The 12,628-nt window shown below is 43.8% G+C and overlaps 1 protein-coding gene across 3 annotated transcripts; it reads right to left on the bottom strand.

The window, feature by feature from the left end:
* Nucleotides 1-1,361: 1,361 nt before the first annotated feature.
* LOC109908293 (zinc finger protein 740) lies at nucleotides 1,362-11,763 on the bottom strand. 3 transcript variants are annotated; one of them, XM_020506899.2, is made up of 7 exons: nucleotides 11,634-11,759; nucleotides 9,667-9,833; nucleotides 9,029-9,262; nucleotides 8,603-8,743; nucleotides 8,353-8,482; nucleotides 8,027-8,145; nucleotides 1,362-4,204 (listed from the first exon to the last, which is right to left on the bottom strand). In XM_020506899.2, exons 2-7 carry the CDS (start codon nucleotides 9,709-9,711, stop codon nucleotides 4,019-4,021), a joined length of 855 nt encoding a protein of 284 aa, XP_020362488.1. In that variant the 5' UTR covers nucleotides 9,712-9,833; nucleotides 11,634-11,759; the 3' UTR covers nucleotides 1,362-4,018. The 3 variants fall into 3 exon arrangements, with proteins under 3 accessions (XP_020362488.1, XP_020362489.1, XP_020362490.1); XM_020506900.2 differs by having other exon boundaries at nucleotides 8,353-8,479; XM_020506901.2 differs by lacking the exon at nucleotides 9,667-9,833 and having other exon boundaries at nucleotides 11,634-11,763.
* Nucleotides 11,764-12,628: the final 865 nt, after the last annotated feature.

The following is a 12,628-nucleotide window of genomic DNA, read 5'->3' as shown; positions in this document are numbered from 1 at the left end:
AATACCAGTGTGGCCACCACCGGTAGTTAGTAATACCAGTGTGGCCACCACCTGTAGTTAGTAATACCAGTGTGGCCACCACCGGTAGTTAGTAATACCAGTGTGGCCACCACCGGTAGTTAGTAATACCAGTGTGGCCATCACCGGTAGTTAGTAATACCAGTGTGGCCACCACCGGTAGTTAGTAATACCAGTGTGGCCACCACCGGTAGTTAGTAATACCAGTGTGGCCACCACCGGTAGTTAGTAATACCAGTGTGGCCACCACCGGTAGTTAGTAATACCAGTGTGGCCACCACCGGTAGTTAGTAATACCAGTGTGGCCACCACCGGTAGTTAGTAATACCACTGTGGCCACATCTCCCATTCTACACCTGTATAGAGGTCGTGTTGAATGGGAGATGGGGTGAGAAGGAACGAGGAAGTGAATCTTTAATGAACCGTGTGCAATAAAGATTCACTTTATAGACCCGCTGGTCAAAAGTAGTGCACTATGTAGGGAAAAGGTTGTCATTTGGGACGCAATGCCAGTGTTGAAGAGACACCACATACAGTTTGTCTGCAGAATGATTTCAAACCTGGATGATTACAACACTCTCTGCAATGATGGAATGGTATCACCCTCTCTCCTCTTCCCTCACTTAAGGCAGCCCAGTGTAGTACTCCAGCCTGTGGGTGCTGTAAATCAGGGGTGGAGAGGGAGCGCCAGAGCACACACTCCCTGGTCTGCAACCTCCAGTTCAGGCTGATCTCATCCAGCTAATCGTTCCTGGAGGTTTAATTACAAAGCCTGGTCAATAATGGGGGAGGTCAGGTATAGCCCCAATACAGGGGAAGAGAGGGGTTTGGACAGAATACCCCCAAAAAGTGGTATGGGGATGGATAGGTCACATATGAAGTGGAGAGGAATGGAAAGGAAGTGATGGCCCCAAAAAGACAGGGGGAGAGGTAAAGAAGGGAAAGCCCCAACACAAGAGAGGGATGGACCCAGGCTACTCCAACCTATTGTCTCAACACCACTCTCCCATAATGTACAATGTTATTCTCACTCAACCAGCTAGGCCATCTAAGGTCGCTTCACTCTCTTTCTTACCAAACCATCTCTGAACAAATGTACTGCTCTAATACTATCAGTACTAGATAATATTGAGAATAGTATCAACACCTGCCTGCTGCTGTTTGGTCACGATCATAGATGTAATGACCAGGGATATAGGCTCCTCTAGTGGTGTATAGCAGGTCTTGCAGCTATGCAATATAGTTGGCTTCCAATTCAGTTGAACCCGTGTGCCATCTCCTGGAAAGATGGGTAAAACTACATCTCCCTTAGTCATTTTAGAAAGCCAGAACTGTACCACATGTTTAAAAACTTTAAAAAGAGAAACACCTTTATTTAAGCTTGATGCCCTAGTTTTCCATTCACTACAGTATGTCTTACCGGGTCAAAAATGGACTTCCATTTGCCTGTGATGGGGACTAGAATCATGACAATAAAGTTATTATTTTAAAAACAAAACCTAATTTTTCCCCAAAAACATTTTTACTGTTTTTACCAAAAACAAGATCACTTCATTTAACTTAGGGGATCACAAATGCATGCAAAACTACCAGTAATAAAAAAAAGTTAATGGACTAATCATAACAGCTACACTAGACAGGCACTAGTGGCAGTTCTGCCTCTACTCCTAATTTAAATGACATTTTAAAATATATATTAAAATAAATTTAGCAGTAGAAAACTGACTGCCATGAAACTCCTTTGACACAAGTCCGACAGTGATGCAATAGTAACTACTGGTCCTCTATAAAACCCTGACATCTATACAGATAACTGTTGTTTCTCCTATATTTCAGACTTCCTCATTCCAGTGTTTATAGATACAGAATGTCATCATGATAGCCTTGTCCCAGATCTGTTGGTGCTGTATATCCCAGTCCCACGGTCGATGATATGACAATGACCGACTCAGTGGCCTTGTGATTAGAGTGTCCACCCTGAGATTGGAAGGTCGATCCTCAGCCAAGTCATACCAAAGACTGTAAAAATGGGACCTGGTGCGCCCCCGCTTGGCACTCAGCATCAAGGAGATAGATTAGGGGTAAGGGCCACGATAGACTAGCGTCCTGTCCAGGAGGTGTACTTGTATATCAAGCTGCCTCACGCTACAGATGAGTAATGTACCCAGATGCACCTATGAGCTGTTCCAGCTTGCAGAAGTCAATGCTTGTGCAAGTCTACTTACTTACTTACAGGAGTTGGCAAACCAGTACAAACTGATCTGGGACCAGGCTACCATAAGGGAGCTTGGGACACTCCAATAACAATTTGAATGAAAAGTACCCCATGGAGTAGAGATATACTGAATTCCAAACCTACTGCCTAGCCATGCCTGTAGATCTGAACACAGACAGGTGGAAGCAATAGCTATTACCATACTGGTTATATTTATCTAATGCTCTCAGAAGTGCCTAGGCTGTAGATGTCATTTTGGATCAGAAATGGTCATCTTCACTGAAGATGACAGAGGTGAATAAACACAACAATGATATTATAGAGGAAGTATTCATTCACAAACATGTTGTCAGAGAAGGTCAATGTTGAGAGGTCAACCATCCTGCTTCATCTGCTGCTAATGATGACCTCTTCTTTAAAAAAAAAACACCAGACATATGAAATATGACAAGCTGGATCAACGTACTCAGGACATTTGATAACAAGGAATTAAAATAACACAAGAGTTAGGAAAGACAGACTCTCCAGAGTGAATGAATATAGAATAGGCCTACATACACAGTCCTGAACATTCACTGACAAGACTATAGGTCACTAACATAGAAATAGAATGGACATTAGTAATTATATTTATATGGTCACTATGCCCAAAACAGTAGCTATGAGAGGTTCTAGAGTTAAACAACATATGGACAGTGTATCAAATGACAAAGTGACATATATTGAGACAGCATTGAATCAAACCCATAACAAGGACTGGATGGATGTGTGGGGGACACAACAGAGAACAAGAAATGTGCCATGAAATCCCTAATGGTCTCTACATGAAGGTTGGATCAGCTATTAGTTGGTCTATTAGTTGATGACCATTCCCTAACAAGGTAGCCCAGGAGCTAGCGAGCTACAAGCAGTAGCAACAGAACCAACTTTGAATGAATCTGAGTGGTTCAAGACCACAAGGATGCATGTTCACCGTTGTGCTTAAAATAACTTAAATGTCCATAGTTTGACCTGGTTGGCCAATGAACACTGAGGCTGCTTGTGAAAGAAGAAGCGTGTCCTAGGTTACTGATCAGTATTCTGCCCTACCAAGCAAAAAGGCAGTAACTGCTCATTTGGTCAAAAATGAGTTAAGTCATTTTTGCTACATTAAATACATGCTTAATCGTGTGGACAAGTATCCTGCCTCTATTGTATTGTATTTTGGAGAAAATGGGGGTCATGTTAGCAGTAACTGCATAAAGTTACTGTGAAACCAAGGTAAGTAAAAGCCATATTTATCAGTTCCACGCTATGAGCAGTTACTGCCTTTATGCTTGGTAGGGCAGAATTGCCCAATGGTGAGCTTCCACAAACACTCAATGGTAAAAAATCTAAGCCAGGGGAGCATATTGGTTTGACCAAGCCAACCTTACATTGAGTGGCCATGGATCATTCACAGTCCCAAAAAATACTAGTCCAATTGAGGCTACAACATATCAGTTTGTGAATCCATTATTGCCATAGTAATATGACAGCTTGCCCAAACCCCTCCCACCCTAGGTCTTGTACCATGTACGTAACGATACAAAAATTAGAATAAAACGAGTAGAAAATGATTCACTATCCCATCAACAGGATATGAGCTCAGTGTTGAGAACAGCATAAGGTTTGATGTCTTTGTCTTAGCCAGGTTTATCTGGGCTGAGGGACAACGCAGTACTGGTCTGCTCCAGTATGTGGCATCATTGAGCTGAGGACTGCTGACTGTGTTAGATGGGGGGGGTTTCTCCGAGGGGTCAGAGGTTAGACAGCCAGACGGTTGTTCTGCTGCTGTAGGGGGCTCCAGGTGGCCGTGTGCCCAGGTGCATCCTGGGAGTAGGCTCCTCCTCTGCTCTCGCAGGAGAATGACTGGTTCTCCTCCTTGGGAAGGCTGGTCCTCGCTCCACACAGACGCCGGTGACGTAGCAGACGGTCCGTCCGCGAGAAGTTCTGAAACGAGGGTAGAGGGAGAGAAAACTCATAACCACAAATGACGGGAGTCTGTAATGTACCTACCTATTGACTCCAACCCCGAATCATGTTCAACAGGAAAACACTGTGGAGTGCTGCAGATAGAAATGTGATGAATAGAGCCGACATGATTCCTTATTCTACAAATCAAAACTATTTCTGTGTGTCAAGTGCCGAATACAAGGGTGTAAACTTAACTGTGAAATGCTTGCTTACAAGCCCTTCCCAACAATGGAGAGTTAAAAATGTTTAATGAAAATAAAAATTGTAACAAGAGGAATGAAATACACAAGAATGGAGCTATTTACAGGGAGTACCAGATCAACGTGCAGGTGTACACGGTATCTGAGATACAGTAGATACAGTGCATTCGGAAAGTATTCAGACCCCTTGACCATTTCCAAATTTAGTTACATTACAGACTTATTGTAAAAATTGGTTAAATACATGTTTTCCTCATTAATCTACACACAATACCCCATAATAACAAAGCAGAAAAAGGTTTTTGCAAATTTATAAAATATAAAAAACAGGAATACCTTATTTACATAAATATTCAGACTCTTTGCTACGAGACTCAAAATCGAGCTCAGGTGCATCCCGTTTCCTTTGATCATCCTTGAGATGTTTCTACAAATTGATTGGCATCCACCTGTGGAAATTCAATTGACTGGACATGATGATTTGGAAAGGCACACACATGTCTATATAAGGTCCCACAGTTGACAGTGCATGTCAGAGCAAAAACCAAGCCATGATGTCAAAGAAATTGTCCGTAGAGCTCCGAAACAGGACTGAGTCGAGGAACAGATCTGGGGAAGGGTACCAAAACATTTATGCAGCATTGAAGGTCCCCAAGAACACAGTGGCCTCAATCACTCTTAAAAGGAAGAAGTTTGAAACCACCAAGACTCTTCTTAGAGCTGGCCGCCCGGCCAAACTGGTCAGGGAGGTGACCAAGAACCCAATGGTCACTCTGACAGAGCCCCAGAGTTCCTCTGTGAAGATGGGAGAACCTTCCAGAAGGACAACCATCTCTGCAGCACTCCACCAATCAGGCCTTTATGGTAGTGGCCAGACAGAAGCCACTCCTCAGTAAAAGGCACATGACAGCCTGCTTGATGTTTGCCAAAAAGCACCTAAAGGACTCTCAGACCATGAGAAACAAGATTCTCTGGCCTGGTGAAACCAAGATTGAACTCTTTGGCCTGAAAGCAAAGCATCATGTCTGGAGGAAACCTAGCAACAATCTTACGGTGAAGCATGGTGGTAGCATCATGCATTGGGGATGTTTTTCAGCGACAGGGACTGGGAGACTATTCAGGATCAAGGCAAAGAAGAACAGAGGAAAGTACAGAGAGATCCTTGATGAAAACCTGCTCCAGAGTGCTCAGATCCTCACTAGGGTGAAGGTTCACCTTCCAACAGGACAATGACCCTAAGCACACAACCAAGACAATGCAGGAGTGGCTTCGGGACAAGTCTCTGAATGTCCTTGAGTGTCCCAGCCAGAGCCCGGACTTGAACATCTCTGGAGAGCCCTGAAAATAGCTATGCAGCGACACTCCCCATCCAACCTGACAGCTTCAGAGAATCTGTAGAGAATGGAGAAATTCCACAAATACAAGTGTGCCAAGCTTGTAGCATCATACCCAAGACGACTTGATGCTGTAATCACTGCCAAAGGTGCTTTACTGTGAGTAAAAGGTCTGAATACTTAAGTAAATGTGATATTTAAGTTTTTTATTTTGAATAAATTAGCAACAATTTCTAAATACCTGGTTTTGCTTTGTCATTATGGGGTATTGTGTGTAGATTGAGGTAAAAAAGAAAGAAAAAAAGAATCAATTTTAAATAAAGGTTAAAAAAAAATGCACATGAAGGCAGGGTAAGTGACCAGGTACCAGGATAGATAATATTAAGAGTAAAATAAAGAACAGAGTGGTAGCAGCAAAATACAAGTTTAAGTGTGTGTGTGTGTATGTAGTGTATGTGTGTGGGTTTTGTGTGAGTGTGAGTATAGTATTGTGTGTGTGTAGAGTCAGTGCAATATAGTCCGGGTAAACATTAACATGAACTATTTAGCAGTCTTATGGCTTGAGGGTAGAAGTTGTCTCAGAGCCTGTTGGTCCGAGAGCCGATGCTCTGGTAGGGAGCTAGGCCCCACCTTCTGTAGCGCTTTGGTGGTCAAGAGTGGTGCATTTGCCATACCAAGCGGTGATGCAGCCAGTCAAGATGCTCTTGATGGTGCAGCTGTAAAGCTTTGAGGATCCGAGGGCCCATGCCAAATCTTTTCAGCCTCCTGAGGGGCAAGAGGCGCTGTCGTGTCCTCTTCACGATGGTGCGGGTGTGTGTGGACCATGTTAAGTCCTTAGTGATGTGGACACAAAGGAAAATAAAGTTCTTGGCCCACTCCACTAGAGACCTGTCAATGTGGATGGAGGCGTGCTCTCCCCTCTTTAGTCCACGATCAGCTCCTTGGTCTTACTGACATTGAGGTAGAGGTTGTTGTCATGGTGCCACACTGCCAACTCTCTGACCTCCTCCCTCTATGATCAGGCCTACCACCGTCAGCAAACTTGATGATGGTGTTGGAGTCATGAGCGGCCACGCAATCGTGGGTGAACAAGGAGTACAGGAGGGGACTAAGCACACACCCTAGAGGGGCCCCTATGTTGAGGGTCAGCATGGCAGATGTGTTGTTGCCTACACTCACCATCTGGAGGCAGCCCGTCAGGAAGTCTAAGACCCAGTTACAGATGGAGATGTTCAATCCCAGCTGGGAGAGAGCAGTGTGAAGTGCAGTTGAGATTGCTTCATCAGATATATTTAGCATCATCTGTGTTTCTGTTGGGGAGGTAAGCAAATTGGAGTGGCTACAGGGTGTCTGGAACGATGGCGCTTATGTGTCATGACCAGCCTTTCAAAGCACTTCATATTTACAGATGTGAGTGCTACGGGGAGGTACTCATTTAGACAGGTTACCTTGGAGTTTTTGTGAACATGGTCAATGGTGGTCAACTTAAAACATGTTGGGATTACACTTCAGAAAGGTATGTTGGTTCTACATAACATATTTCTATTTGAACATTCCAAAACATTGTATCCTGTCATGCTGATACCAGGTGTGTGTGTTAGGAATGGGGTAGTGTGTGTACCAGGTGTGTGTTAGGAATGGGGTAGTGTGTGTACCAGGTGTGTGTGTTAGGAATGGGGTAGTGTGTGCCCCAGGTGTGTGTGTGTGTATTAGGAATGGGGTAGTGTGTGTACCAGGTGTGTGTGTGTGTGTTAGGAATGGGGTAGTGTGTGTACCAGGTGTGTGTGTGTATTAGGAATTGGGTAGTGTGTGTACCAGGTGTGTGTGTGTGTGTTAGGAATGGGGTAGTGTGTGTACCAGGTGTGTGTGTGTGTTAGGAATGGGGTAGTGTGTGTACCAGGTGTGTGTTAGGAATGGGGTAGTGTGTGCCCCAGGTGTGTGTGTTAGGAATGGGGTAGTGTGTGCCCCAGGTGTGTGTGTGTGTATTAGGAATGGGGTAGTGTGTGTACCAGGTGTGTGTGTGTGTGTTAGGAATGGGGTAGTGTGTGTACCAGGTGTGTGTGTGTATTAGGAATTGGGTAGTGTGTGTACCAGGTGTGTGTGTGTGTTAGGAATGGGGTAGTGTGTGTACCAGGTGTGTGTGTGTGTTAGGAATGGGGTAGTGTGTGTACCAGGTGTGTGTGTGTTAGGAATGGGGTAGTGTGTGTACCAGGTGTGTGTACCAGGTGTGTGTGTGCACAGTGTGCAGTGCAGATCTCTCTTACTTGATTGCAGCGATCACACTGGTAGGGCTTCTCTCCACTGTGAACTCTCTTGTGTCTGTCCAGATGATATCGCTGAATAAACCGCATGTCACACACGTCACATGCAAACGGCTTCTCCCCTAAACAACACAAAACACTGTTCAAAACATAATGGTATGGATGACTTTGATGGATTCTTTTACTTAACAAAAATAAAACATTGGTTTTTGGTTGTGAGTGAGAGTCATGCATATTTCTCTACTATGTGATTTTTTTCTGATGAATGTTATAACTGTTGCCACATTTGCTGAGTATTCCTGAGCAAGGAAGTGGAAAGTGATTTCAACCTGTATGAGTGAGGATGTGCCTCTTCAGGTGGTAGCTACTTCGGAATGCTCCATAGCAGTGCTCACAAATGAAGTTCTTCTGTACTAGTGAATCATGATCATCATCACCGTTAATATCCATCTCCACCTGCTGAGAAACCCAAATGAGTGTTCAGAAGAGTACAACTTCTCATATTACACACACACACTTCTGTCCTATAAGTGTATCCAACATTGTATATTCCATTTCCCCATCGCACACACTACTTACCTCCACTTTCTCTCTCAGTTTGTTGGGTGTTCCTGATTTTCTGTGCTTCTTCTTTGTCGATTGCATATTCTGGCTGGCCTGCATATCTTTCTCATCCAGCAGCCTGGGTGTGTGAAATGAGTGTCCATCTTTTCTGATTAACTATCGAGGAGAAAGAGGGGGGAAACAAATAAATACAAAATGGGGGGAGGGGTGTGTTGTTGGTAATTCAAGTTTATAACATACTCACCAAAATAGAGCTACGGCTTAGATATTAATTATATGTTTTAGATTGCTGATAGATTTACAATAATTACATAAACATCATTTCTGATTAATTGCCAAATGTAAACAACAGTGTTGTTCTCCATGCCAATGAACACAGAAGAACTTGTGCGTAGACTACGTCCTATGGGCCTATAACATTAGTGTGTCTCTGTTTCTCACCAGGGGTGGGCAGCTGACTCCCGAGGGCAGGACCATGTGGCTGTGGTGGGCCTGGTGGTTGTTGTGGTGGCCGTGGTGAGCCTCGTGAGACTGGTGCTGGTGGCTTTCAGGGTTGTTGTTGTCTCTCTGACCCTGGCCGTGCTGTGAGGTCAACTTCTTCTGACTGCCGGACATGTTGTTGGCCTGCATCAGGGCGATGCTGGACAGCACCGTCTCACAGCCCAGCAACCCAGCCTACAGGAACAACACAAACAGCAGTTCAGTTGGAGCGTAGTATGGTGGCCTAGGAGGGTCATCAACCCAGCCTGCAGGAACAACACAAACAGCAGGTCAGTTGGAGCGTAGTATGGTGGCCTAGGAGGGTCATCAACCCAGCCTGCAGGAACAACATAGGACAAAACACACAGAATCTCAGAGTCAGCATCAAGGTCCATGCCAGGGCTAGGGCCGCAGTCCCACGGTTAAAGGCCCAACACACAAGGCAAAAATCCTGAGGGGACTGTAGATGGTCATTCACTGACTGTTCTGTTCTTTTTTTTGCCTGGTGTGTCAGGCTTCTAAGGGAAAACTGTGAGGAAGAGGGAACAGAGACTAAATAAATAGAAACAAAACGATGATGAAAGGAGAATTCAACTGACCCATTTCATGTGGTCTCGAACGGAGTTGTTGGGATCGTGTGTCATCGCCGGTGCGTGGTTTGAATGCGTGTGTGTGTTTGGGGGTAAAGGGGTGCGTCAAGGGGGGTCACTCAGGATGAGGGGTGTGAGAAGAGACCACACTCACCCAAATAATCAGGGGCCAAGGCCTGGAAATAGAGGGTTATTGTGAGGCCAAAATGATTGTATTTTGTTTATTTTTATTTGGACTATGACTACTGGTATTCATATTTAGGCCTATATATACTAGTTACAGTACAAGTTGGATTAATCATCAAGGGTGCTTTTATACATTTGGCTTTATCAACTCAACAAAGGAAGTTTATATCAGGCTTGGAGAAAGCAGCCACGATGGTTTGGTGTATGCCACCTCTTCCCATGGAAAACATAAAACATTGTTGCAATGAAGACAGAAATAAAGCTAGACAAGGACAAACACAGTTTTTTTAAATGATCTTCTAGTTCATGAGGATGATCTGAGAAGGGGTGATGATTCATGTATGTGCAAGTTACTCAATAGAACATTCAATATTGACCAAAGTATTATGCTAACGATATATCACATTTTTGGAGTCAAGTACAAAAACAAACAATAAAGCCTAATTTAGCCTAGCCACACAGTTGATCATCTTCGATGTAAGTACTCTGGTCTTCATGCATAGGGCCAGCTAAAGCTGCCTGGAAATGAGGGTCTACCTAGCTAGCTAGCTTGTTAACGCTGCCTGGAAGTGAAGGTCTACCTAGCTAGCTTGTTAAAGCTGCCTGGAAGTGACGGTCTACCAAGCTAGTTAGCTTGTTAAAGCTGCCTGGAAGTGAGGGTCTACCTAGCTAGCTAGCTTGTTAATAAAGCTGCCTGGAAGTGAGGGTCTACCTAGCTAGCTAGCTTGTTAAAACTGCCTGGAAGTGAGGGTCTACCTAGCTAGCTAGCTTGTTAAAACTGCCTTGAAGTGAGGGTCTACCTAGCTTGTTAAAGCTGCCTGGAAGTGAGGGTCTACCTAGCTTGTTAAAGCTGCCTGGAAGTGAGGGTCTACCTAGCTTGTTAAAGCTGCCTGGAAGTGAGGGTCTACCTAGCTTGTTAAAGCTGCCTGGAAGTGAGGGTCTACATAGCTTGTTAAAGCTGCCTGGAAGTGAGGGTCTACCTAGCTTGTTAAAGCTGCCTGGAAGTGAGGGTCTACCTAGCTTGTTAAAGCTGCCTGGAAGTGAGGGTCTACCTAGCTTGTTAAAGCTGCCTGGAAGTGAGGGTCTACCTAGCTTGTTAAAGCTGCCTGGAAGTGAGGGTCTACCTAGCTTGTTAAAGCTGCCTGGAAGTGAGGGTCTACTTAGCTTGTTAAAGCTGCCTGGAAGTGAGGGTCTACTTAGCTTGTTAAAGCTGCCTGGAAGTGAGGGTCTACTCACACCCACAGCACAATGATAATGCAGTATGGGTCAAATAGATTGGATAGATAACCTGTTTTGATATTGCAATACATTAAGGCCTGTAAAAAAAAGCAGTAGTATTCCGTGCTCTAATTAGCTACAATAATGTCTGAATACTGAGAGAGAAAATATTTGCCAGCTCAACGTTAGCTAGTTACCTAATAAGCTAGCTAGCCATCTATCTAGCTAGCGAACTAGACATCACAGTCTGCCTGAGTTTTCGAGGCCAAATACCAAGACATGGGTAAGATGAGTGAAAATATTGTTCCGCTAAATATTTTGTGAATAATCGATCATGAAGTAACGTTTGAGTAAAGCAAGGGTCTGCTTAGGTGAAGCTAGTCAAGAAGAAGACTCACTGGTTGAGTCCCCACCCACACAGATAACACAACAACAGGCAGGGCGTGCGGGTTGAGCAAACTACACATTGTTAAAACTCTAATTTGCCTTACAATTCTGGGAAATAACTTCATCATATGCATTGTTAACTCTATGGTGGCTTTGTTGGGAAGTGCATTTTAGAATTGGTTTACCTTAAGATTTTGTTGAGTTTTGCAGATTAATATTTCTTGTCGGAGTTCCAATTTTTCTCAGTTTACAAACACAGGAAACGCTACCGGAAGTGTTCACCCGTAGAGCGCGTCCACGTGATTTGAGAACAACGACGCATAATGTCGTCCATGTTGGTAAGGAAAATATAATGGGTGGTTTCACATATGGAACAATGACTCAGATATTTCCCCGGATGTATAAATATGAAGCATCCTTTTTTACACTCCACCAAATATGGTGATGGAAAGGAAGCCCAGTGGCCAGCAGTGGGAGAAGATAGAGCAAGATGGATTTTGGCCGACGTTCTGCTAATTTTCTCATCGATTAAGCATTTAATTTCAATACAGTTTTCTATTTCCAAATTAAAATATGTTACGAATAGAGTGGACTAAGTTTGGTAGACTTTACTCTTTGCCAAAGTGTAAAACAATGGTGTTCTTAGGAAGGAGTGCAAAGACGAATTGAGATATTGCACAAGCGCACTTTACGGAATAGGCGTTCCCTAACATAAATATGCAAATAATGCTAGAACGCGCCAATAGGATCTCGCTAGCTTGTTCTGTGTTCTGCCCACTATGATTAATTTTCTTCCCATTGGCAACGATATACTCTAGTCTATCTGGAGTTAGTTATAAAAAATCTTTGGTAATTCTCCCATGAGTTTGATGTGTTCATACCATTCAATTTTTTTCAGTTCTAGACATTATTATGACCCAGTTCTCCCCAATTAAGGTGCCACATAAAAACATTACTGTCATCACAGTAAACTACTTCATACACCAACCTTTGACAATCGTTTTGATAATCTGGACTGTTCTCCTTTCCCAGCAAGCTGAACCAGAAACACACAGTCACAAACTCAGGCTGTTCAATGGGAGAGCAGAAGACCTTGGTGAGATGAAAATGGGAAAATAAAAATCTTCTGTAGTGTGTACATTACTATCAATAAAATCTCACCTTCTCTATAAATTGAAAT

Source organism: Oncorhynchus kisutch, linkage group LG17, assembly GCF_002021735.2.
Source record: "Oncorhynchus kisutch isolate 150728-3 linkage group LG17, Okis_V2, whole genome shotgun sequence".
Classification (NCBI taxonomy): Eukaryota; Metazoa; Chordata; class Actinopteri; order Salmoniformes; family Salmonidae; genus Oncorhynchus; species Oncorhynchus kisutch.
The sequence above is the reverse complement of the archived record's forward strand: the minus strand, read 5'-3'. Positions and strand labels throughout refer to the sequence as shown.